Here is a 26,402-nt window from a genome sequence, read left to right on the forward strand (position 1 = left end):
TGTGGTGCAGGGGGATGGAGCTGCCTGGGCCATGTGTAGAGCTGTACAATGAAATAGCAGAGGCACCATGGCTTCCGGAGATGTGTGCAGAAGGGGATCAGGGCAGAGTGCCTGGACATGAGTGTGGTTGCACCAAAGCCAGTCCCCTCAGGCAGGGACCTCACTTGGTCCATCACAGCTCAGAAACAGCCTTTATGAGTGGGCAGCAATGAAAATGCTGAGCGGGGATATTGCAGCTCTTGCTGTTGTGTTGGCTGCTCCACAGAGCTGAGGAAACAAGGTCAGATTAAATGTGTGTGGAGAAAATTGGCAGGTCTCCTTTGGCTATAAAAGAGCTGAAATTTTTACTCTTGGATCTGGGCAGAGAAGGTCTGGTGGACAGTCCACATACCTCCTCATGCCTTTTAAATTAAGTGTGTTGGAAGGAGATGCTGGGAAATGCTGGATGGGCTCCTGACATTTTGTTTTTGTACCAGGGATGGGTGGACAGCAGCATGGTACTCTCCTAATTAATGCTAATGGGTCTGCTGCTGGCCAGGCACGTGTCTGGGACCATGTGCAGGGTGAGGGGTGAAGCGTGGGCTTGGCAGGGGCAGGCTGCTGTCTCACAGGGTTTGCTTTCCCCCAGGAGAAGATCGGCTGGCGTAAGGAGGCATCTCACCTGCTGGTCTTCACCACGGATGATGTGCCCCACATAGCCCTGGATGGGAAGCTGGGGGGGCTGGTGCAGCCCCACGATGGCCAGTGCCACCTGAATGAAGCCAACGAGTACAGCGCGTCCAGCCAGCTGGTGAGTGGGGCATGGGGCCCAGTCTTCAGAGACCTCGAGGGCTGGTGGACCTCTCTGGACACCAGCCAACCCCTACTCCAGCAGCTTCTGGCAAATGCAGTGCCTGGTTTAACCCAGCTTCTGCTAAAATTTGCTCTTCCTTTGGGCATTCCCCCAGAGTGAATGCTTCCAGGATGGTCAAAAATGAGTTGGTGACTTAGTGAGTTCCTTCAAAGCTCATCGCAAGGTATGGAAAAGTAACTTGGTGTCCTGAAGAGCATTACATTTTTCCTGCAAAGTGTAGAGGAAACAGAATATGTCATCTGTTTTCTAAAATATGTCTGAGGAGGGTGGAGTCTGAGGACTGTCCAGAGGACTCTTCCTGAGAAGGGTGTATCTACCTTGATGTGACTACACTGGCAAGTACAACAGAATGCTGCTTTTATTCATAGCCTTTGAGCACAATGCTAACATAAGTCTTAGTAATAAACAGGCAAACTAGCCCTTTTTAAAAGTTGAACTCAGTGGAGGAAACTTCTGGGATGAATGAGCACTTGCCTGCCACTTCATTATCCCATCCTTCTGCTTTATTCAGCAGATCACATGCACTAATTATGATTTTTGTTCCTGAATGTCACCCTGTGAGGGGAGAGGAATCTGGGTGGCTGTGTTAGGGTCAGAAGCTGGGCTCTACAGTGGAGCCCCCTGTGCAGTCCTACCAAGTGGATGTATACGTAAGGGAGCACAGTCCCCAAACTAGCCCCCTTATGTGGAGTAAATGCTGAGAAGATGGCATGGAGATGCTGCCTTGGTTTTCCATGTTTCAATCTCAGAGGCTCTCAATCAGCCCTCCAGTCTTCAAGTAAATGAGATGGTTTTTTCCAAGGACAGCACTTCAGAAGCAGGTGGGAGTTTTGAACTCAAGCTGGTCTCTAGAAACTGAGCCCTGGTTCGTTATTTTGTTGCTAGAGCAGTGTCTCCCTGCCATCCTCTCTGCCTGGGAAATCTGCAGAATTAAAGAGTTTATTGTAATCTCTTTATGGTCCCAGTATGCAGAAGGAACAGGCAATGGATGTTTCTGCTTTGGGAGAAAAAAGATTGATATATTTCCACTTTCTGTAGTTCTAGATCTCCCTACCTCGTATCCCTTGAGGTAGCAGCCATTAGCACATGTGCATGTGCTAATGGCAAAACAGGAAGTGGAAAGAAATAACCCTGTGTTTTGAGTATTGCTGTGGCTAGTGGTGTTGTCAGTCATGCATTTTAGTGAGCAGTGCTGTAGAAATATTTAACAGATTTCTACTATTTCAGTTGGGTTTGTGCTGGTACATCAGGGACTTCATCCCACAACAAAACACGCCATGTGTCTGGAATGAATTTTGCTATTGGGAAACGAAGAGCAATGAAATTAGTCTTTGTTTCTGTGTTACCCACCAGTCTTCCTGCCTGGCTTTTTCCCCCTAGGATTATCCTTCCCTGGCACTTCTTGGGGAGAAACTTGCTGAAAACAACATCCACCTGATTTTTGCTGTTACAAAAAGTCATTACATCCTCTACAAGGTAAGTGCTGCCAAGTTGCCTGAGCTGGGGGGAGAGTGAAACGCTTCTGGAGACCCTGGGGAGTGGAGACAGCTGCAAACGTGTGTGTGCAGTGGCAAACGTGTGCAGTGATAAGGGTGCATGCATGTGGCCAGTGCAGCCAGGCAAGGCTCAGCCCTGCTGGTCCTTTCAGCAGAAAGCCCTAAAGCTTCTTAGTGTGTTAGTGAGCATGTGAAGAGCTAAAATAGAGTCCATGTTAATCGGGATGTTCGGATGGCTGCCAGCGTGCAGCGTGCCAGAGAGCAGAAACCTGCTCGGCCCATTCTGCAGTGACTTAATCCCATTACCTAATCATGCACAGCGTTTCTGCCCAGCTGTGTTTTTCCATCACGGAGTCCAGGGCCCTGAAGTGCCACACACAATTTGAACTCTCCTGCCATTCCTGCTCTCCCTTTCAAAAGGAAAGTTGACCCAAGGCACAAAGTCCAACCTGTGTCTAGAGCTGCCCTGCGGGGTTTTGCCGCTCTCAGGATGCAGGGGAGGTGTTTCAGGCGGGGATGCTTTTGGAAACCTCTGCCGAGGCCCTCGAGGCTCAAGCAGGAACAACAAGCAGCCCTGTTGCTATGGTGGGGATGCTGCTGTTCGCCCATGAGGAGTGGGAAGGCTGAGCTGGTTCTCCACCCCCTCTCCTGGGGATGCTCAGGGTTGGGAGGGAAGTCGGGACAGCCGCCCCTCCCTCCCTGCAGTGCCAGCTTTCCTGAGTGCACAGTGGCTGGGTCTTGCCCCCCCCAGCAGCTGAGCCAGGTATGTTTGTTCCTGACCCATGGCCATGAGCTTTGTTTAATATTTGACATGCTTCATTAGCAATGCTTTACTTTTGAAAGTTCTGCATTAACTGGAGCCAAAATATACCATGTACACCACTGGGTGATGGGGCAGTGTGTGTGGCCTGTGTCCCTGGCATGGGGTCAATCCCTCCTCATCCTCTGCTTTTCTCTATGCACCTCAACATTTTAATTTTTCTTTTTTTTTTTTTTTTTTTTTTAATAAGAACTTTACCACTTTGATCCCTGGAACAACGGTGGAGATTTTGCACAAAGATTCCAAGAATATCATTGAGCTGATTGTCAAAGCCTACAACGTAAGTGCATTTTAATACCACAGCTGCTGAAGTGAGAACGGCTAAGAGCTTGGCCAGCTCGGCTTCCCCCAGTGAGCTCTACCTAGCTTGGCTGCCTCCCTCCCCTGTCCTCTCCACACTGCTGGAGCTGGGATGTCCACCCTGGGGGGGGAAACAAGGTGTGTGGGGAGGATGAGAAGTATAGATACCCAAGAGAGCCTGTGGGACAGCAGAAATTTCACCTGATGTCTCTTGTGTGCAGAATTACCCACAAAACACAGTCCTCATCTAAAAGAGATCTCTCTCAGAGCACCCACCTGTGCCATGGTCAGCTCGGGGCCACTGGAAACCTGGCGCCCACCCAGCCCGTCTCCTCTTGGTAGCTTTGTTTTTTTTCCTGAAATGATGGAGGAAATTCTCACTGAAGGAGATGGCTAAAATTCTGTTTCCCAAATGGAAGTGAACCTTTTTTTATTCCCTGTGCAAAGGAAAGTCTGAGCCTGGAGAAATCCTTCATCTGCAAACAGGGACTGTCTTCTCCTGTGGGGTGGCAATGGCTGATGTTCTGGGCCTGGGCTTAGTCCCTTTCCTTCAGTGTTTTGTCCATCTCTGATTCTCTCTCATCTGCTTCCCCTCACTGATGCACACATCAGACTTGCTCAGGGCTTACATTACCTCAAGATAGCTTTTCCTCATCTCTTCATCTTCCATCTCCCTTTTCATCTGCCCAGCATGCTGTCCCCTCTCCCTCATCCCACCAGGTGTGAAGCAAAAGAGAACAGGGACTGCTTTCTCCCTGCCCTTCCCCCAAATCTCAAGATACCTGGGAGATGGAAAAGCTCATGGGAGGCTGTGCCCAGACACAGGGCTGGGTTTGGACTGATGAGAGCAAATGGGATGCTGGTTTAAGAAGCACTTTCTAAACCAAATCCAGGCAGGTCCTGGGAGTATTTCTTGTTGAACTGCCAGTTGCCCTCTGCGGTGGCTGTGGTGTTGTCAGAAGACACCAGTGTGTAGCAGTGTCAAAGGACTGATAATAATGGCACTGCATTTAGGGTAACAGCAGGACTATACAGGGCTAATAAGAGGATTTGGCATCTGTGTAGGGAGATAGGATGAGCCTGTGCAAGGCCATACTGAGGCTTGGCCTGGTGTCCTGTTTTCTGCCATGCTACTGATGGGATGCTCTGGGAAAGGAGACAGGGGAGCATATCAGTGTAGCAGCTAATTTCTACAGGATGATTTGGGCAGAGCAGCATCCACAGATTAATTGGTAATTGGCACACGCAGTGTTCAGCCCACAGGCAATGGATGCTCCATGTGGTCCCAGTTGTTACCCCATGAACAGCCTCTCTATTACAGTAGAGAGATGGGAATTATTCCTTTCTTTCCTCAAGGACTGTTTAGATTCACCCGGCCAAAACTCATTTATTTTCTGTCCATTTCTAGAAGCATTGGCTCTTTTCTGGCATGTGAACCCTGCTTTTGTCATCACATGTACTGGCAAGAGGTCTGAATTAGCCCTTTTCCTTAATCTGGCCTCTTTGGTGAGGGCTGGGGACAAGGGGAAGAGGGATGGAGCTGGAAGCTGGCTTTGGATAATAACCATATTTGTGCAGAAAGCTCCATTTTGAAAAACTTTGTCATTTTTGGACACCACTGGTATGAAAATCAGTTCCAGCCATTGGAAGAATTAAACAAAACAATGTCATTCCAAATGAATATTTATAAACTTAATTTTGGTGTGACTTAAAAAGTCTGTGCATGCAGCAGGGCAGAGAGTTGAGAAGCAGAAGAAAGAGGTAGAAGCACACCAAAACCTCACAGATGGAAAATGCTCTTCACTTTGAAATGTTTTTTCATAGAAAGAGATTTTTCATTCATTTTTTCCCATGGTGCTGTTTCCAGCTAACACTTAAGAAAGGGTGTTTTTTGTTCAGCTTTTTCTTGTAAGAGGGAGAATACATTTTTCTGACTAGTTGGGTGAAATGAAGAAAGCAGGACAGAGTTAGTGCAGTTTCACATCTTCTCTGTGCTGCACAACAGACATTGTAGGACAGCTGCCAGTGGAGAATCAGGCTTTGCACCTTGCTCAGGAGCTGGGTTATGGGGAGCAGAAGGTGCAGATGTGCACAGAAAGCTCTGACCTTCAACAATTCAGAGATAGTCTGTTTCTGGTCAAGAAGGTTTTCTTCTTTGTCTTGTGCACCCAGTGCTGGCTGCAGTGTCCATTACACCCTGCAGGGGTGGCAGGCAGCTCCCTGTGAATCTAGTTGTGATCATCAGAACTCTTCTGGGCTGGTTGAGTCAAACTCAAATGTCAATGGGTGTGTGCAGGGGGGATTTTTTTTCATATAGGTGCAGAGATGTCCTACCCACCCTCTGAAACAGCAGGAGAAGATACTAAAGCAGAAGAAACCCTTCTGTCTTTTGGGAGCTTGATGGTTTGCTTTCCTATTGTGTTTCCAGAGTATTCGGTCCAAGGTGGAGCTCACAGTCTGGGACAGCCCTGAGGACATTGGCTTGACCTTCACGGCCACATGCCAGGATGGGTTGTCCTATCCTGGACTCAGGAAGTGTGGGGACCTCAAAATTGGAGATACGGTGAGTCTGCCTTTTAATCTGTTCCCTGGAGAGGCTCTTTCACCTGAGTGGTCCTGGGCAATAAAACACAGTTTTGCTCATTTTCCTCTGCATTCCTCATGATGATATAGAAACCCACAGAGAGTAGCCCTTCTAGAAGTAGTTCTGGATGGTGCAGGTCAGTCCAAGGTGAGCTGTGAGGAAAGAGAAAGGCATCCTTGTCTACAGTACTGAGCTAAAGGGAGTGGGATGCAATAGTCAAAAATGGGCTTTTTTCCCTTATTCACAGATATTCACATCACACTCTCACCGGTGAAATTCCATAGGCAGCAACCTTCCTCCTCTATGTTCAGTTCCTAGGTTATAGGATGGCAGCATAGATTGAAATAAATATTAACATGGCATAATCCATCCTGTGCTTTTTAAAAAGCAGTGAAGCTAAGCATTGCTTGTTTAAATTGAGTGTTGATGCAGATAAACGTGTTGCTGGGCTGTAGGGCTAGGGCAGGGGGGCTCAGGTCAATGGGGAATCTCCTCCCTTTCTTCAGACTTTTGCTGGGTGTGGGTTCATTAGCAGCCTGATTGCCTTATTTGACAAGAGTGACTCTGCAAACATACCTCAGGGCTCTCAGTGCTGTGACTTATAAAAATAGTTTGAAAGAGTCAACAGTAGCTGGAGTTTTACCTCACCAAATAAGGATCATGTGAGATGTTCAACAGGGAAATGACCTTGCTTTTTAAACTGAATTTACTGGGTCTTGGATAGGTAGGTAAAAGCAATCCCTGTAGCTCCTTGTTCCTACAGCAAAACTTGAACCCCCAAGGAAGCAGGTCAATCTGGTAGTTGATCCTGGGCTCCCAGTTTCAGCAGGAGCAGGGGGATGGCTCCAGCTGCTGCAGCTTGTGTCATAAAGGGTCTTGGCCGTGAGTGCAGCAGGGAGCTGGCGCTGGCACCGCTCCATTTTAGGGGCATCCTGAGTGTCAAGGTGCCTGCACGGGCAGAGATGCCACAGGATTGTGGGGTCATGTACCTCCATCCCCTCTTTTCAGCTGCTTTCTGCCCCACTGCTTTCAGGAGATTTGACTCCTGCCAAGGAAATTTCCCCAAAGAGGATCATGCTGGCACTGGACCCTAATCTGCCAGGGCTTAGTCCTGGGGCTGTGGGTGTCAGTGGGTGAAAGGGAGCAGGATTACCCTGATCCCCTTAGCTTGCCTTCTGATCTCCTCCCCTGTAATTTGAGCTTCTATCCTAATTGCTTCAGGCCTTGGGAATGGGAGGGGGTCAAGGGAGGTTTCCTGGGGGTGCAGCTCTCCTGCCAGGGAAGGCTGCTGTGTCTTCATCTGCACATCACTCCTTGACCTGTGGGACTGTGAAGTCAGTGAGAGCTTGAGGTGACCCCCAGATGTCCCCAGAGAGAAAGCATTCCTTCCTGAGGCCTAGGAAAGGGTCTCATTTCCTTGGAATAAGGTTAATCCTCCTTGCTAACTGGCAGCTCTGGGCAGTGCTGACCAGCCCTAACAAAGAGCAGGATTAAATCAGGGGCTAAGCAAGCAACCTAAGTATGGTCTTGGTTTTCTCAAGGAGAAAATCCCTGACACTGGATTGTAGCAACATAAAACAAGCAGGGGTGTGATGTATAACCATTTGATGATGTGCAGAACCCGTCTGAGGCCAGGCTTGATAGAAGCATCCATTCAAAATGGTCTGTGAGCAGCATGCCAAAAGCTTGGGACTGTGGGGCTGATTGATATTTCCACATGCAAATCAGGAGTGCCCTAAAACCTTCAAAATCCGTGATCTTACAGGCACCTTGGGCTCTTCGCTGTGCTGGTCAGATCTTGTTTTGAGAGAGTTTTCTATTTTTAACAGCACGAAAATTGGGTTATTTGCTAGAGTTTTACCCTGTTTGTTTCGTGGGAATAGGCAGGTTCCTTCCCACTTCACAGAAACTAGTGGTGCCTGGTGGGGAAAATCGCTGTGCATGGCTGACAACAGAGAATTTTAAAATGCTTTGGATGCCCAGCCCCTCATGGGACCGGCAGATGTTGGTGCATTGAGCCGCAGGCGTCCTTGCTGGATGTGCAAGTGTTTGGGGTTTTTTTTTGCACACCTGGGAGCGAAGCTCTGACACACCGAGCTGGGCCCCGATCCCTGGAATTGCTCCATGGATTTTCCCCAGCACTTTTGCTGTTCCCTGCCGGGGAGCACCGCTGACAGCTGCTTTGGGGCCGTGCCCGTCACCTTCCATCTCCCCCCAGGTTTCCTTCGAGGTGGCTGTGGAGGCGCGGAGCTGCCCGGCCGAGGACGCGTCCCACAGCTTCACCATCAAGCCGGCCGGCTTCCGGGACACGCTGGAGGTGGCCGTGAGCTACAGCTGCCAGTGCGGCTGCACCGGCCGGGCCGCGCCCGCCAGCGGCAAATGCAGCGGCAACGGCACCTACGCCTGCGGGCTGTGCGAGTGCGAGCCCGGCTACCTGGGGGCCCGCTGCGAGTGCCAGGAGGGCGCCATGGGCGAGCTGCACCACGCGCTGTGCCGCGAGGCCGAGGGCAAGCCCCTGTGCAGCGGCCGGGGCGAGTGCAGCTGCAACCAGTGCCAGTGCTACGAGAGCGAGTTCGGCAACATCTACGGGCCCTTCTGCGAGTGCGACGACTTCTCCTGCGCCAGGTACAAGGGAGTCCTCTGCTCAGGTAGGAGCCTTCCCTCCCTTGGGCCCTCCGCGTCGTGGCAGTGCGAAAGCTGCCCCGAGGTGGGGCTGGAGCGTGCAGGGAATCTGCCCTGTTTCTGGAGGAGTCTGTGCTCCCTTTCTTTTTCTTGTGGGAACGAGGAGGGAGAGGTTTAGAGGCATCCACAGATCATTAAGAGCAAAAATTGCCTTATCCTCATCAGAACTGGGTTTCCAGCGCTGGAGTCAAAGGCTGTCTCCCTGCAGGTTTGTCTGCTGCCTGCGTCCCACAGAGATGAGCGGAATCTTGGCTTTGGCGTTGTTATTTTGATGTAACTATGCACATCTCTTGCACGCTGATGTATTTCCCTAGGAAAGAGTAAACCAGCGCTGGCTTGAATCCCCTGAGGCTTTTTTGGTGTTGTCATACTTTGGATTTTCCCTTTGTGTGCCATCCTTCCTTGCCTAGGCAGAAACAATCTTCTTTTAAAGATGAAGTATTTGGTGTAATCCCCTGGTGTGTCACAGGTGAAAGGAAAGATTGTGTTTCAGGCTGTTACTTATTAGAGAAAAGCTGTATTAAAGATTCCTTAAGTTGTTTTATGTATGGATTTTTCACCCACTGGGAAAGCAAGTTGTTCCCTGGGAAAGCTGTAGCCAGTCAGCTTTGCTTAAACAAAGGTAGACGAGTTATTTAGCTGTGTTTGCTAAAATGGTTTTAAAACCTCATCAGTCCAAGGTCAAATAACTTACCTTGAACATAATTGCCTGGATTAGCCCTCAGACATAATTCCCTCAGTTGGATCAGGGCAAAGGGCTGTTTTTTAAAATTTGCCCACTTTCAAGCAAGTAAAATATTTCCATAGCTGAAAACCTTGGACAAAAATTCCAAACAAGTGTAAGCTTGGAAAAAATAGTTACTTTTTATGTTTTCTCCAGGGAAGTGGTGTTTTTTCCACTGCTGTTTATCTCGGCCTGCATATTTCAGAGTGGGGCAATAAGCTTTGGTTGTAAGTTTCTGACTGTTTGAGGCGATTGTGTTGTTAGGCGGATAGAGGATGTTTGTGTTAATTTTCCTGTAGCCTGGCTAGTGATTTTGTCACTACTGAAGATGAGGCAGGCAATACTCTGGATTTGGAATTGCTCTGGAGATCCCTGCTGGAATCCAGTGGGAAAGGCCAGTTCCACTCTGAGAGTGACTGGCCAGACTGGAGGGGTCTGTGGGACTCTCCCTGCTGATGCATGAGTGGAAAGATGGGTGAGCTAGCACAAAAAAAAAGTGTTTGAAGGTAGACCGGAGGAAAAATTAAACTGAACTGTGAAGTAATTAGGAGCATTACTGCCTGGGAGTTCTCCAGAAGACCACATTGCTTTGATAGCATCATCCCACCCAAAGGAGTATATTTAAAAGCAAGCAGGGCTTTAATGCTATAAAGAGAGGTTGTAAGTTACTGGTGTAGCAGTTGCTGCAAGAGAAGGACGCACCTCTGCTCAAATTTCCTTTCCAGCAGGAGGGCTAGAGCTCTGCTGCTGCACAGGAAAGTTATGTATCTTCTGTTGCACCTGCTTACCTCTGTCCCTGTGGAGGATGTCTGGTGCTGGGAAGCACATTATAGCTGGTTTGGGATTTGCTGAAGATTTTTAAAGTAATTTAAAAGTCCTTTTTATGGCTATGAAAGAAAACAAAGGGTAGGCTGAGGCTAAGCAAGCTCTTTGCTTGAGGGATAGGATGGAGCCTGGCATGGCTGCATGAGTTGTGATGCTAAATCTGAATTGTAGCAAGCGCTGTGCCAGTGACAACATTTTGAGGTGTTTTTTTTGTCAGGCCAAGAGGCTTGGGATTTTCCAGGGCTGCCCCTAGAAAACAGCCCTCTGCTACACAAACATCACTGGGGGCTTCCAGCAGACCATACTCTCTCCCCACTACAACTGGGGTCTTCTTAGAAAAGACCAGGTGTTGAGCTCAGCACTGAACATCTGTAGCACAAGGAGACTTGGATGCCAGAAGAGTTTGGGTGATGCCTTGGGAGCAGGTTGATTCTCAGGGCAGTTGCTGTGGTGGCTGGTTGCTGTTTTTGTTCCTGCTGGGGGTGAAATGACACCCTGCCCTCACTCTGTCTTTTTCTGGGCACAGTGTCTGTCCCTGTAAGGCTCTGTCATCCCTGTGCCTGTCACTCTCTGGGAGGAGTGCAGGGGGAGACCAGCAGGTTTTAGCTAAAGCACAAACCATAGAAGCAGAGTGTAGGGAGCTGTGATTTTGCTGCAGATTATTGTCTCTGTCCTTGCTTGGGAGTTTCTTGTCTTGGACCCCTGAGGGAAACTCATCACTGCTGTCCAGAGTTTTATTTATACTCTTTGAATTCTCTGTTTGCATAGAAGGCAGTCACTGTCTCTCAGTGCATTTCTGATGACTGACTGTGCTTTGAGCAGTGGAACCCAGCCTCAGTTTTAGCACACAGGCTGTGGCGTCCCCCATCAAATGCATTTACACCTGCCCCAGCTGTTGAACAAGGTGATACCATGAACCTGGGGTGCCCATCCCAGACAGAGACAATAAGAAGACAGCCAGTCCAACCTGAGCTGAGGTTCTGGGGGGCACCAGGAGGAGAGCACAGTTTTTTGAGCTGAGAAGTAAAAATCCACTCAGTCAAACTGCTTTGCACTTACATGGCTGTGGCATGAGCCCATCACCAATCTGTGCAGGCATTTCTTCCTTTTATGATCTGTAGTAAAGCTGTCCCCATTGAGTCTCTGCCATGGCACAGGGATGGGTGGCATGTTATGCTCAGGCATCCTGTATTCCCAGCAGAAGCCAAGTGGGGTTGAAATACTCTGAAATGAATTTGTTTCTTGTCTCTTGGCATTTGGTCCTTTGGCTAGGAAAAAAAGAAATTAATTCCTGAGTCCATTTATAAATACTGGAGCCTCATTTTTGTCAGCATTTGAGAGGAGAGATGCCTGCAGACAGTGTTGTCTATGGCTCCAGTCCTTATGTAGACCCCCTCATGAAGTGGAGAAGCAGATTTTGGGTGAGAAAGAATCTAAGGAACCAGCAAGATTTAATTCCTCTTAGTGGGAGGTTTAACATGCCTCCTGCATCTGTGAGGGAAGTGGGAAAAAGGAGTAATTTATACTGTGAAGTAAATGTTAATTCAAGTTGCATCCAACTCAGAATCAATGTCACTTAGTCACTGATAAGTGGCATTTGTTCTGCTGCTCCCCAAGTCCAGGTAACAGCTCTGGAGTAGCTGTTTCAAACAATTAATCCAGCTACTGGAAGGGCCATAGGGGATGGGTTACGCAAGTGTTCTGTTCTTAGAAAAGAAATGCAGCTGGGTTGTCTGTAGCACTGTGCTCTGACAAAGCAGGCAGAGGCTTCCCAAATCCTCAAATGCTTTACTCCCAGTTTTATTTTGGGTGGAGAGGTTGCCTTTTGCATTGAGATCTTCGACACTTCACTCTGTCCCCTCTACTCTGAAATGTGGGTGGCTGTGGGAGAGGGGCAGAAATCCCTCCTGCCTGCAGCTGGCCTGGGGAAGGGGCAGCTGGCTGCACAGCCCACAGGCTTTTGAACTCCTTGGCTGCCTGCCAGGCACTTTGACAAAGGAGGAAACATCTCTGCCCTAATTGCATTCCTGAAGGTCCCATAAAACAAGGTGGCAGGAGGGAAGAGAGGCCCCAGTAAGGGCATCACACATTTGCCTCTAATGAAGAAAGACTGGCTTGTTGGAGGCCAAGCTTCATTAGTTTCAGTTGCTCCAGACCTATTTTTTTCTTGGCTGGGGGGGACACAGAGTAATATGGCATCATATGGGTCTCTAAAGAACTATCCCCTTACCCACCACCACTGTTCCCCAGTTCCCTGTGTGAGTGTCATTTGTGTGCTCTTCAGGACTCTGGTTGTGCACAGGCACATCACTAATTACAGAAGAGCACTTGTCATGCTGCAGCCATTTCTCCCCCTAAAACACAAAAGATCTCATCCCAAAAATCCATACTGCCTGAGCAACACGGCAGCTACTGATGGTGGTCCAGCTTTGGGGGACCAGGTCTTTTGTGGTTTCTCTTCTTCATTTTTTTTTAGAATTGGACAATAAATCAGACTTATAAACAGTTTTGCATCTGTAAATGAAGATAGCCTCTCTAGCTTGTGAGTAGCTGTGAGTATCTGAACTGGTTAAGGTGACTAAAGGTCGTGGCTGGCTGAAGCACAGCACGATGGGGATGCCTTGGAGCACAAGAGCTGATCTGGCCTCCCTTACCAGCACGGGGCTCCCAGTGACACAGAAAACTCAGATCAGCAACAGAGCATCGGGTGTCACATCTGCAAGTATGTGCAAGTGTCAGAATCACTTCTGAGATGGGATGTGGGAAGGGACAGCTCATTGAAAATTGGGGGTTTATTTTGCAGAGAGTAGCCAAGCTGATGTGTGATGAGGCTCCAGCTGCCCTGCTGAAACCACTGCATAAACTGCTGAGCTCATTCAGGTCCTGAGTATTTACTTCTGAATGCTTCCTCTCTTGGTTTTAGTAAATAGGGAAGCTCAGGGAGGTTTTAGCCTGTTCTGAGGCCCAGGGAGATAAGGCTTTTTTGTTTTGTTTTGTTTTAACATGCCTCAAATTAGAAACCTCACTCATGCTTTTGCAATTTGTTTTCACTGTACCCTGTCCATAAAGCATTTAACAGCCAGTGGGATGATGGCTCAGTGCCAGTGCCCTGGTTTCTGGTCCTGCATTAGAGCTCCATGCTTTGAGAGTGGCACTTGGGTTTGATTCCCTCGCTGGTATCTCCACTCTGGGGTTTGGATGGGATCTGTTACTATACAAATCACTGTGCCCATGGACACATCATCTGGAAATAGACTTCCTTTTGCATGGACTTTTGTAGTCAATGTTCCCCTTCCCAGTGGTGAATAAAGCTACCATCCTGGGTGGCAATAATAACTGCCTCTTGGATGGAGGATGCTGGTGTGTATCTGAAAGCTCAGATGTGAGAATAAAGGTGATCCACATCTTTCAGACACACAACAGCATTTTATTTTGGATCTTAATTATTTTCATTCCTAATGCCTAAATTTTTACCAGAAGCAACTGTTAAGAAAGAAATGGGTAGCATTTGATTTGTTAACCTCTGAGGTGCAGGTGATGTTTGAGTGTGGTTTGGGGAGGAAGGAGAACTTCCTTTGTGCCCACTGCCTGTGGTTGTGCTGCAGATGGGGTGGCTTTTGACAAATGTACCCCTGCCAGAAGGGAAGAGGGTGGCCTGTGGCAGAAAGAAGAGGGGGAAGAGAGCCTAAACCACATCTGCAATGTTTCCTCTTAAGTCACGTCAAGTCTTGTTCTGTGTAGGTTTTTTGAGCACTGCTTAGTAAAAGAGAACCTGAAGGGGAGAGACAAAAGGACCATATAGATATGGAAGTTAAAAATAATCCTTTGGCTGCTGCTAAGTGCTAGTGCAGCTGTGAGCCAGGCAGCTGCAGGGAGATGCAGCTCCCTCCCTGGGGCAGCTGCCCTGCAGGTCAATCCCTCAGTGCTTCCCATGTGGGAGGAGGATGTGGAGCACACATCTCCCAGCATATTTGAGGCTTATTTTGGTGACAGAGGGTGCAGTGTCAGCTTGGGTCACTGTGCTGTAACCTCACAGTACCAGTTGCTTTGTGAGTAGTCCCAGTCATTAGCAGCAGGTTGGGGGCACAGGGGTCAGTGGCTGGGGGTGCTGTCAGGGTGCAGGGCATGGGAGAGTGGTTTGGGGCGAGCAGAACCAAGTAAAGTCCTCTGAAACAAAGCCCTGTATCATTAGGGTGTTGTAGCACTGTAAATGCCCCTTTTCCTCCAAGCAGTAGGGTAGGAGGAGGAGTCTGGGCCGGAAGACACAGCAGTCTATGTTGTCACACTGTGTGGGGCACAGGGTGTCCTTGGCAGCCCACAAACCTGGTTTCAGGCACCCTGAGGTCTCTTGCCTACAGTGCCACTTGCAGAGCCCAGGGGACCTTATGCCCAGAACAGACAAGAAGGGGATGGTGCTGCATCTCTCTTTTAAAATGTGGTCAAAACTCAGACTGCATGTTTATCTTCGAGCTTCCTAAAGACCTTTCTCCTTGGTGCATTCCCATTTGGCCTTTGCTTTTATCACCTGCAGGAGCTGCTCAGCCAAGGGTCCTGTCTTGAGATGTCTGCAAGTCAGAGAATAAATGGATAAAACAAAATAACCCCCCTGAATAAGAAGGAAAAATAAACCTCTGATTTGCTGTGTCCCATAGCTGTGAGGAACTGAGGCCAGAGCACCTGTTCCTGGTGTCACTCTTGGGTGGGCATCTACTCTCCAGCTTGCATCCCTCCTCCAGCTGTGAAACAGTTTGGCTCCAGTAAGACAAATATTTAATAAGGAACAAATCAAATGGGGCACCTCTGCTGTCCTCTTCTTTTTCTGGGATTAAACTGCAAAGCTGTTCTGACTCTCATCACATGGATTGCTGTAAAGAAATGGAAGGTTTTGGTCAGTTCCATTTATTCCAATCCAGTGGGTCAGCTTAAAAAAACAAGCAAGGACCAGGTCAGCTGGAGCAGGCAGGGCTGAGAACTGTGATGGGGAAGAGCAGTCAACTGAATCCATCCTCCTCCTGCTCGGGCTGATGCCATTCCTGCCCTGCTTACAAGCTCCCCACAATTGCCGTTTGGCTGTGTGTCCAGTGTCATTTGGCAATGTCTAAGTCCCAAACCAAGAAAAATGCCGCCTTTTTTTTAATGTGTGTTTCTATAAACCAGACTTTTTCTTAGGCCAGCTGTTGAACTGTTGGTATTCCTGCTTGCCCTCCTGTAGAGTGTGGGGCTGCCGTGCTGTTGCAACATTTTGGAGCAGCAGAATGTGATTGCTCAAGCAGTGATTGAGAAAACATTTCCACAGGTGAGGAAGGAGCTGTGGAGGTGCCTGCTGCTGCTGACACATGTGGGATGCTGGCTTTTAGGCCTTGTTCTGGCCACAAGAGCTGGTGTCTGAGCCCTGGGGTCAACCCGGGCTGCTTCCCGTGGTGCCTTGGGTCTGGCCATGCTCTGCCAGACAGCAGTGGGCTCTGAGAGCAACACTTGAAACCTCTCAGCCTTTAGTGTGGAGTGTCATTGAGAAAGTCTGCTCTTCACACAGTGTGAAGAGGAGCAGACACTACAGGGACATGTGTGGGACACGCTCACCTAAGGGTGTGGGCAGCCTGCAGTGCTCTGTGCTTGCATCATGTCCCCACTGTGCCAGGGTGGCACCTTCTGTGCAGGGAAAGCTTATTTGAGGGCAGAGACACCCAGTCCTGAGCTCCCAGATGATTTGAAAGGCTGTAGAGAGATTCCACACTAGGGTTGTGTGAGTGGCTGGCTGGCAGTAGCATTCCTCTGTAGAAGTGTTTGATTTTAACTTGTAGTCAAAGGGCCCCTGAGCATAAGCCAGGACTAAGTTCAGCAGGGTGTCCCGTGGTGGTCTGGGTGTGCTCATCTCCAGGAGCTGTGGCTCATAGTCCCAGTGCAGAGAGGGGCTGAGAGCCATGTGGGAGGTGTTTGCATTCCAAATTTCATCTTCATGAAGTCTGGCACACGGATCCTCAGTAGCCTTTTGGAGGAGCATGGGGCTGACTCAGTGCATGTGTTTACTCACATCTCCAGTCCGTGGGCGGCTCCTGAAACTGCTTCCTCCCAGAGCATCATTTCCATTCTTCCCTAATCTCTCTCTTCTTCTTTTCCTCTCAGAATTTATTTTTTCCCTTTAACCTGGTTTCTCTTCTCTTTTCAGTTTAATATTGAGTCATGTGCCCCTGTCCTCCAAGAGCATGTGCCTCTCCATCCTGCTCCCCATCCTGCTCCATGCCTGTTCAAAAGGCTGAAGATCCCAGAGTTCAAATGGCCTCTGGGCTGGGACAAACAGCATGGGGTGACCCTTGTCTGCTGGCTGTGACCTGTGAAAGCATGGCCAGTGCCTGTGGCTGCAATGTAAAAATGCCTGGTCCTTTCTCTAATTGCACTGCTAAGGACCCCCGTGCTGTGCTTCAGGTCAGAGGTGGCTGCAGGTCAGTGCAGGTGGATGGTTCTTAGCCAGAATGCTCTGTGCCCCATGGATATGCTCCTCTAGATTTCTTTCACAGCAGTTAAATGCAGTATTTTTTATTACACCACCAGGCATTAGCATTACATTGTAACCTGGTAAATATTATTGATTATTGTGAAGTTGGACTCTGTGGTCCTAATGGGTCCCTTCCAACTTGAGATATTTGATAACCTTTGCATGGATTTCTCACAGGAGCACAAATGATGGTTCCATTTGTGTTAGTGCTCAGTGCTGTGTTTATTCCTTGGTGTTCCTGGCAGCAGGCATACCCTGCCTGCCCCACCTTGCTCACACCAGGGCTTTGTGTTGGCATTTCACTGAAACAGCAAGTGGGCTGGACATTCTCTCCCCAGTGTGTGGAGTACTGCTCTCCCAGAGTCTCTATTCCTGGCACGAAAGGGCAAAGCTGCCCTTTGTTACCCCTCTTTTCTCCCTGCCCAGGCTCTTATTGCTGTCCAAGCCTTGCAGCTCTCCCCAAATCTGGCAGCAGCTCCTTGAGGCCAACCAGCACAGAGCGCTGCTGTTCCTGCCTCCTTTCACTGCAGTTTCTCCTTGTCCCTGAGCGGACCTTTAGCAAGTGTGAATGCAATGCTAATGAGGCATTAAATGCCCGGGCAGAATTAAAGAATACAGGAGTGATGTCTTTGACATCTTTATGGGAGCCAGAGCTCTGTCTTTGGGGCTCTGCTCTTAAAGTGGCAAAACGTGTGGGTTGCAACCAGAGGTCATCTGAAGATTCATGCACATACCCAAACCCCCTGTCCTGTGAAGCTGCCCTCTCCCAGGGCTAAAAACCCCATAGAAAGCTCCAAAAAACACCAAGATGGGCTCAGACAATAAAGCTTAGATGGTCTTAGAACAAACTTGCTTTAAATGCTCTACTAGCCAGCATCTCAGTGAGTTTGGTGTCTGAATTTGGTCTCTCTAGTGATTGACAGGAATGCACATTTGGAAATGAATGTTGTATTTGGGGCGTAAAGGCTGAAAGCCTTAGACCAGCAGGTAAGTGGAATTCTGGGTCTGTGCATTTCTTGGTGACATGCACTGACAATCTGTGAATTTTGCTCAGTTTCATTTAAAAAATTGAGCTTACGTAATTGACCTGAAAGGGAAGTGCAGCACAGCCTGTGTGTTCATTCTTTCCTATACTTTGAGCAATATACTGACTTTTTCCAGGTACTTTGTAAAGGCAGAAATCTGTTACAAAACCACGGACCTTTAGTGAGCTTGCACCATGGGAGACACAATGAGCACCTGCATGTGACAGATGGAGGTTGATAGGAAGGGAAAGTGGCCCTTCTTGAGTTCGAGGTTTGGAGGGAGATACAGTAGGGGCAAAAACCCCAGAGGATTCACACACACCAGCCCCTTCTGATCTGGCTTAAGGAATAATATGAATTGTTGCAGTTCCTGCAGTGCCTTCCATGTCAGGTACTTAGCGGGTAACAAAGCCAAGGATGAGCACGTGCCCAGAGTGGTGGGATGGTATTTGGGACCATGGCTCAAAGGAGAACAGCACATCATTCCAACTGCCCCCACTCAGGATAAAGCTCTGTGCCTCTGGGAGGATCTGGCACCAGCCATTGCCCCATAGCTCTCCCTGCATCAGTAACAGAGTTGGCAGCAGGACCTGAAAGCTCCAATTCCCAGCTCTGGGTCTCCATCCAAAAGGCCACATGTGGCAGGCTTGGCTGAGGAGCTAATGTGAGTATAAGTCAAGGATTTGTGGAGTGCTCAGCTTACTTGGAAAAAAAAAAGAAAAAAGAGGAAGGCTTTATTTTAAGAAATGCAGCTTTAGATCTCTTTCAGGAAATGACTTCTCACTGCCCATTTTGGCTTTCTGATGGATCGTCAGCTGTATCTCGTGGTTGTATTTCAACTTCACTTCTTTAGCAGAGAGAAGGAAAATGAGGAAAGGCTGGCCTGGGCTGCCACAGGAAATCTGCCTGGCCCGGGGAGCTTTCAGCTGCCTTCATGAAACAGCAGTTTCCAAACCCATGTCTTCCTTGTGCAGTTCTCACTGAACCCAGAAATTCCCAAGTGAGGAGAAACTGGAGTGCTGAGGGGGGTTTTTGTAATGGCAGTGCTGCACTGTGGAGGATGCTGGCAGTAATGTCCAGCTGGTGATGGGACTTGTGGTGCCCATGGCTGAATTAGCAGATTGAGCCTGCATTTACTCCTTCACCTTTGGTTTCATTAGTCTGCATCTCCAGTGCTGTTTTTGATGGTTGATGGGCCCAGTGCTATGACTGAAATCTTGTTTAAGCCCATATGCTTCAGGATATGAACATCCATTGGAATGGGAAGATGTACAGATCCATGGTGTGTGGTAAATAACATTCAGAAAAGCACTATTTACTTCTTACTAACCTCTTAGTGTTTGTTTTGCTGCTTCAGTGTTGCATTGTGGATAAATGAGCGTGGTCAAGCTCTCTCCTGGTGCGAGTGGAGGCAGTTGGATGAATTTCAGGTTACACAGAAACCTTGGCCCTTGACATTTGTCTGTCTGTGTTTATGTAGTAGCCTCCTTAGCACAAGGAGGTTGTTTTGCTCAGTGAGCTACAGGGGCTGGGGATGTTCCCGCCACCCTTGTTTTCCCTGCTGGACTGGCATGACCCAGGGGGTGGATCCTGAACCCATCCCCGCTGTTTAAAATTTCTGCAGCTCTCTCCAAGTCCCTGTGGGTGCTGACCATCTGGCAGTGCCCTGGGCCTGAGCTGTGCCGTGGGCAAGCTGCCTGGCCTGGCCTCTTGATGTGCAGCACCGCCTGCTTTGAGCCATGGAAAGGAATTACTGGGAAGTTGATGTTTTATTTGCCTAGGCAGGCACTGTGTCTTACCCTAGTCTTTTCCCAAATGAAAAGCCCTATGTTTCCTAAGTGTTCCAAGCCTTTTCTGCTGCCCTTCTTCCTCCCACTCAAAATGTGGTGTTCACAGAACCTCTCCCCCAGACACTGAGCACTTTTGCTGAGAGATTGGCTGGTCTGGTACAAAAGTGGTGCTCAAGCAGTGCCCTGTGTCTGTAGGGTTTGACTTCTCTCATAAGCAGATGTTTTTGATCCATGGTTGTGGACCCCTTCTTCACTGGGGCTCTCTGGGTGAAGAAGTAGCCAGGGCTTGTTAAAGGGATGACACTGGAGAATTTGGAAATTGCTTGCCATAACTTATTTATCTTAGTTGTTTTTCCTCTGGGTTTTTTTCTGTTTCAGACTAGCTGTTCAAATAACCAAAAATGACAAAAGCACAGCCTTTCGGAGATTATGACCTAAAGTCTGGATGTGAGCACAGAGGCACAAAAATAAATGGCTTGATTTAATGGGAGCAAAATACAGTATGATCTTTCTCCTCCTGAGTGCTCAGAAACCACTAAACTGGTTTAAAAATCATGACTTGTTTTTCTTGTATGTTAGGCACATCAGTTTAATGTTCTAGAAGATGGGGAAAAAAGGAGTGTTGGAGGAGGCTTGTTTTCAAACCCTTTCCACCTCTCCATAAAAACTAGGATCTTGTTTTTTCTTTCAGAAGAAAGCTGTTATTTTTTGCATGACTTTGTCATCCTCAGAAGTAGAGGAGGCTTTAGGAAAATCATCTTCCATGAAAAGCCGCAGTGACAGAGCTTTTAGTGCACTGAGTTTCAGACCTCTTGGTGCAGTTCCGAAAAGGTGCAGTTATTGCAAAGGGCAGACGGGCTTTCCTGCCAAGCAGGGTCACAGCCTGCTGTCAGGAAGGCTGGGATGAAATCAGGGTCAGAGGCTGGAAGCTTCTGCCAGAAGCTGCTATTCTGATTTGGGAATGACCCTGCTTGGGAACAACAGCAGCACTGCTGTGGGGGTGCCAAGCCGGGTTTGTGCAGTGCCATGCTGGGGGCAGGGAGGATTTGGGCTGTGGCTGCCATCCTGGGGAGCAGCTGGGGTGAAATGAGGATGGTTGGATTTCCTGGGAAAAGCTGCCTGAGTGACAGTGAGATGTGCAGCCCAGCCAGAGCACAGCAGTGGGATGGGGATGTGTTTTGGGATGGGGAGAGATGGAAGCACTAGCTGGGCTGTCAGTCTCAGCCCACTCTGGTGGCGTCCTTGGGAGCAGTGCACCCCATGGCCCCTGCCCGGATGGATGCCAGACTAGTAAAGCTCAGTCTGGGGACTGCTCTCCCCCCACAGAAGCAATGCTTTCCTCTGCACACCCTCCCAGCAGGTTTCTGCAGCCTCCTGACATGTGTTTTGTGTTAGCCCGGCCCCAAAGGTCAGGAGCTAACTGGAAAGAATGTTATCAAATTCAAGGGGAGCATTTCATTTCCTAGTTAGATCTGGATCTTTAAACTTTTAAGCTTGCCTCATTTTGAAGATGGGAACAGAAGAAAACATCTCTTATTATGTTTGGAGAACATAATTAATGTATTTTGGCTTCACAAAGCAGCTTTAACAGAGAATGTACAAACTCAAAAGGTTCAAGGGGGTTAAAGTCCAGGGTGATGTCCTGCACCACAAGACTGCTTCTGATGCAGAGGTGTCTCGAAACACACCCTCCTTGAGGACACATTGCTGTGGAAATGAAACTGGGAAGTGAAACTGGGTTCATCATGGGCACGGTGGTGGAAAGTTTCCTGCAGGCACGATGGCACAGAGACTGCTTAGCCACATCAGCACTGTGTGTGACCGTGGGAGAGAGAGATGGGACTGGGAACGAGCAGCACACTGTGCTGCAACATGTGAGTACTGGGTAACACTCTGCAAACCACAGCTCACCAAAAGCCTCGCTGCTACATTGCCTCTGGACTCCTCTCAGTTTGTGTTCCAAGTGAGAGGATGGAGTGTATTCCCACCTCTGGTGCTCCAGGTGGATGTTGAGAAGTGGGACAACTCTTATTGTGCCCATATGAAAAACAAATGTTTCTCATTCACTGAGTTTCTCCAGTCTTCAGGCTGTGTGGGAGATGGATGGCACCAGAAGTGTAGCTCATGGTGCTTGCAGCAGTGGCTGCTCTTTCAAGCTGATGGAAGCAGTGGAGGCTGTGACATCTTTGCCATTAAAGGTCAAGATGGAAATTCCTGCTCTTGGCACATTGACCATGAAGAGCTACAGCCAGTGACTTCTTGAACACTAAGCCAGTGTGGCCAAGGCAGGAAACAAATGTCAACGTGTTTTGACATTTCAGGCTCGCACCCCACACTTAGTCACCCTCATACAGAATGGCTTTTTCTTCATTCCTGTCAATAAACAAAACCACATCCTTTAAGATGCTGTTTCTTAAGTTTTCCAATCACAGTGGTTTAATAGGATGCATTATTTGCAAATGGCCATTTCCGTTCCCCAGGACAGTAATTTCAGGCTCCACCTCCAGCCTGCCAGGAGCTGGAAGGGATGTGCAGTCTTTCTAGCCTCCTGTAAACTAGCACTGATGCCTTTAAAAATGGAACCATTTTGTGGTCAAGAGACAGATTTCCTCTGGACTCACATCTTGTGCTGCATTCTGTGGTGTCCTAGGAGAGCTGAGGGGTGATATGAATACCATCAGCTTGCTTCTCTTGGCCCTCACAGTTCACATTCAAGCCTGAGCACATTTACTAATCGCCAGCTGCTTTGGATTCCTTGAAATAGTGCCATTTAACAAAACCATAGTTTATAGCTAATTTGGACACTTGCATTGCCATGGAGGCACCAAGCCTGCTGTGTGTGAGAGCCCAATCACCTGAATTAATTGTGAATAAAAGCCAAATACCCCATTTGGTTTGCTTGTGAAGTGATGGTCCTGGGAGTCCCCCACTCTGCAGCGCCCCCCAAACAGCAGCAGCTGTGGATGTAGCTGAGCCCATGGCCTCAAACCCAGAGCTTTCTGTCTGAGGAAAGGGCAAGGCTGTCATTGTGAAGGCAAGCAGAGCAAGGGATTTTAATCTCCATCAGATGTAGGCACAGAAGGAGGTCTCCTCTAGAGATCTTGTAAACATAATCTCCTTTGTCCAGTAATGTTTGAATATGCAGGGTGGATCCAAAGTAAATGGTGGGAGTGCGGAGGAGGCTGTAGAAGGACAACTTGCCATGTGCTGGGATATATAAGATGCCTAGTAAAACAGAAGGTGCTCCTGTGACTTTTGGCAGGGGATATAGCTTGGCAGTCCACAGCCTCTGGTAGTCTTGGCATAGTGGGAGAGGCAGGGAGATCTGTGGGTTTGTGTCGATGAAAGGAGCGTGTATATAATTTATCATGTCTGGGGCGCTCAAGGCTCTTTCCAGTGGAAAAGCTGAGCTGTAATTAGGTTGCTGATGAGCCTTGTGTACAAACCCTTCAGCTCTATAAACTATGCCTGCAAAGGCATCTCTTCTCCTAGGGACTGACCAGGGAAGAATTTGAGCAGTCCCCAGCAGATGGATGCCTCCCTGAAGCAAGCTGCTCAGTGGACAGCCACTCCACTTACTGTCACTGACACCCTTGGAGCCTGGCGACTTTGTCAGCCCTTCAGTAAACTCCGTCCAAGGGGATGCTTCAGTGGAGGAGAGCCCTTACTGAGTTGGTTTCTTCATCCATTTCTGCTGTGAGCTGCTCTGAGCTACTCCCTGGGGGGGACTCAGCTGGTCCCAGCAACCTTTGTGGCTCTGGCTGGAACACGGAGGTCTTGTTTGGACACAGGAAATTGTGCTTGTTGATATAACTTTTTTCAAGCTTTTAAGAGAACTTCTTAAGTAAAACTCTTAAGAAGAAAGGGAAGGAAATACTTTATGAAGTGGGCAACCTGCTAGGATTTTTGCTGCTAAACTCTGGGCTCAAAGCCAGCAAGGGAGCAGTATTCCATTCCCATCTTAATATCTCTCACCATAGACAGGGAAAGAAGAGATTTCATACAGAAGTAGGAAGGGGGAGGTGCCCATTTGTCTTGAGCAACTATAGAGGGAAGCTGGAAGAGTAATGAGTATGTATTTTTTGCTGCTGAATGTTGATATTAATTTGATATCTAGGTGTTTCCCATCATTTGTTTGTTGCCCTGCCAAGTAAGGTCTCTCTGGCAGCTCTTCCTGCTGGGCTGCTGGTCTGTCCCAACCACAGCACCCACTGGTGGCCATTGGAATTCTGCTGACACCTCTCCCCTGCTCTCCCCCTCAGGTCACGGGGAGTGTCACTGCGGGGAGTGCAAGTGCCACGCTGGCTACATCGGGGACAACTGCAACTGCTCCACAGAGACGGACAGCTGCGTTTCCAGTGACGGGCAGATGTGCAGCGGCCGGGGCGCCTGCGTCTGCGGCAAGTGTCAGTGCACCGAGCCGGGGGCTTTCGGAGAGACCTGTGAGAAGTGTCCCACCTGCCCAGGTGTCTGTAGCACTAAAAGGTACTCACAGGCAGTTCAGGAGGGATTTCTCGCTGGTGGGAAGGGCAGCTCTTTGGCTCCTGGGAGACTTTTCAGCTAAGGAATTACTTCTGCTTTGTTAAATGTGTGATCAGCTCCAAGCAAGCCTACTGCTGCTAGGAGCCCACACTAAGTACCCTGATAATATCCTAGGTAGAGCAGCAACAAGTCTTGTTGCCTTAGTGCTCATGGAGATTCATGTCCCTGCTCATTTCCAGTGCTGTCTCACTCTGCAGGAAGGGCTGGCAACCCCAGTTTTGCTGCACTCAGCTGCAGATGTCTGGGTGCAGAGAGCTGTGAGCTGCACAGGAGGAGAGGACTGGAATCAGAATCACTGTCCCTGCCTCACAGTGATGAAGCTGCCCCAGGCACCAGCCTCAGACTAGCACAGAGCAGCAGGGCTGCCGGCCTTGATCTCAGGCAGGATGGATTTTGCATTAGTTGACGTGCAGCTCCTGACATCCAAAGGGCAAACAGACCCCAAACCTACAAGCTGCTTTGCACTTTCATTGAATCCTAATAAATCCATCCTTGCAGTGGAGATGCCTGGCCCTGAAGCTGCTTCTCCTTTGTGGTGCAGATATACAGCCTCCAGACAAGCACCCAGGGAGTCCCTTCCCAAGGGCTGAATCCCTGTGTTCGTGCAGTTTCTGACGTGTGCTTAATCTTCCCCTCTGTGTGTGTTCCTGCAGGGATTGTATTGAATGCAAGCTGTTTAACTCAGGAAGACTGGCTGATAACCAAACCTGCCAAAAGCACTGCAAGGATGAGATCATCACCACTGTGGATGTTCTTGGTGAGTTGGCAGCAGCAGGACTGCAGGTGGTGGGAGTTTGTGACTGTGGCATTGAACTCTTCTTAAGCAGACTAAGACATATCTGTAAAGAAAGCTTCATGGAGCACTTGGTGTTTAGAAATGTGTGTGTGTAGGTAGTATGAATATGTGTATGTGTGGTATGTGTGATGCTGTCTCCGGGCTATAATCCATACTGAAGTAAAAAACTCCTTGATTTTAAATAACATCTAACCACTACTGCCAGTGCAGGGAGCAAAGAGAGTGGGGTGAGGTCACATGAGACAGATGAGAGGAGTCGTGAGAGAGTGCAAAAGGACTAAGTGTCACCCAAGACAAGGCATTTTCTAATCTTCTGAGGTTTCATCTTAGAAGAAGTGAGCTGGTAAAAGAAAGCAAATCTCTTTTGAAAATGAGTTCTGCTTTGGTGGAACTGACTGCTACAAGTCCCCCTGGCAATCTCCTGCCCTTTGTGTTGTCTTCTAGAGGTCACCTCACATGTACATCCTCAGCAGATTACTTTCTCCCCAGTCTTTTCAAGATTTGTTCTGGGAGTCCCTGGTTGCTATTTAGGGGAGTAGAGTAGATCCAGACTTGTAACAGATTTAATCACAGTCCTGACCTTGGCCTTAGCAATATCTCTTGGAGGTAGGGATGGATATCAAGCTGGGATAAGTTACTGTCTGCATCTGGCATTTCCTCCTCTTCCTTAGTTTATAGAGGTGGGACTCCCGCACGTTGCTCAGCTTTTCACTCACTTCCTCCTAAGCTGTCTGCAGGTGATGTTTTTCCCATTGACTCCTCTCACATCCAGTTCCCCACTTTTAAATTATGACCAGTGGAGTTTCCTACCCTTCCCTTTGGGACACTTGCTCTCATTCTCTCCATTCACTGTGAAGTTTAGCAGGGAGTGCACCTGCACCAGCACCCTGTGAGAGGTTTGGAAGTTCAAAACACACAAAGCTCCTTTCTAATGCCTGTCTTGCCAGCAAATATTGGGAATCAAAGCTCATCCCTCCTGCCTCGTTAGTGTATTATGCCATGGTCAGCTTTTGTTCTGCCTGCTCCCTGGAAGGTGAGGCTGGGCTGTAGTTTGCCAGCCTCCTGCATGGCTTTCAGAGCAAAAACAGCCAGATTACTGCTTTAAGACATTTTTGGGAATTACGCTTATGCTTCTGTTGAACTATTGCAGTCAGATTGCACATAGTGCTGAGATCTTGGGAGCTCAAGGAACTTCGTAGCTTGGAGGTCTGAGCTGCTAGAGAAAGAGGTAAAGCAAAATATTCTTAAAGAAAGTTCTTATGGACTTCTTCACAGGCAGACTTGGTCAAATCCCAGTTTTTAAGTTCCTTTGTATAATTTAGCACGTATTACAAGTCCCTGTTGAAAGTCAGAATGCTGATATTTGTCACAGAATACATAGGTCTTTATTGTCCTGGCAGAGGAAAATAGACCACCTTAAATATCAAATTGCAATGAACATAGCCTTGAGCATCCCAGCTGCCTTTTGACTC

The 26,402-nt window shown here is 48.6% G+C and overlaps 1 protein-coding gene across 1 annotated transcript in view; it reads left to right on the top strand.

Moving 5' to 3' along the window:
• The window catches only part of ITGB5 (integrin subunit beta 5), a 55,970-nt gene that overhangs the window by 25,148 nt on the left and 4,420 nt on the right, over window positions 1-26,402 (top strand). The window contains exons 6-12 of the mRNA XM_084208971.1: window positions 629-790; window positions 2,234-2,329; window positions 3,360-3,449; window positions 5,898-6,032; window positions 8,272-8,701; window positions 23,855-24,077; window positions 24,788-24,891. Of these exons, the coding sequence (XP_084065097.1) occupies window positions 629-790; window positions 2,234-2,329; window positions 3,360-3,449; window positions 5,898-6,032; window positions 8,272-8,701; window positions 23,855-24,077; window positions 24,788-24,891 (1,240 nt within the window). The remainder of the gene's footprint in view (window positions 1-628; window positions 791-2,233; window positions 2,330-3,359; window positions 3,450-5,897; window positions 6,033-8,271; window positions 8,702-23,854; window positions 24,078-24,787; window positions 24,892-26,402) is intronic.

Source organism: Fringilla coelebs, assembly GCF_963513975.1.
Source record: "Fringilla coelebs genome assembly, chromosome: 7".
NCBI classification, from domain to species: Eukaryota; Metazoa; Chordata; class Aves; order Passeriformes; family Fringillidae; genus Fringilla; species Fringilla coelebs.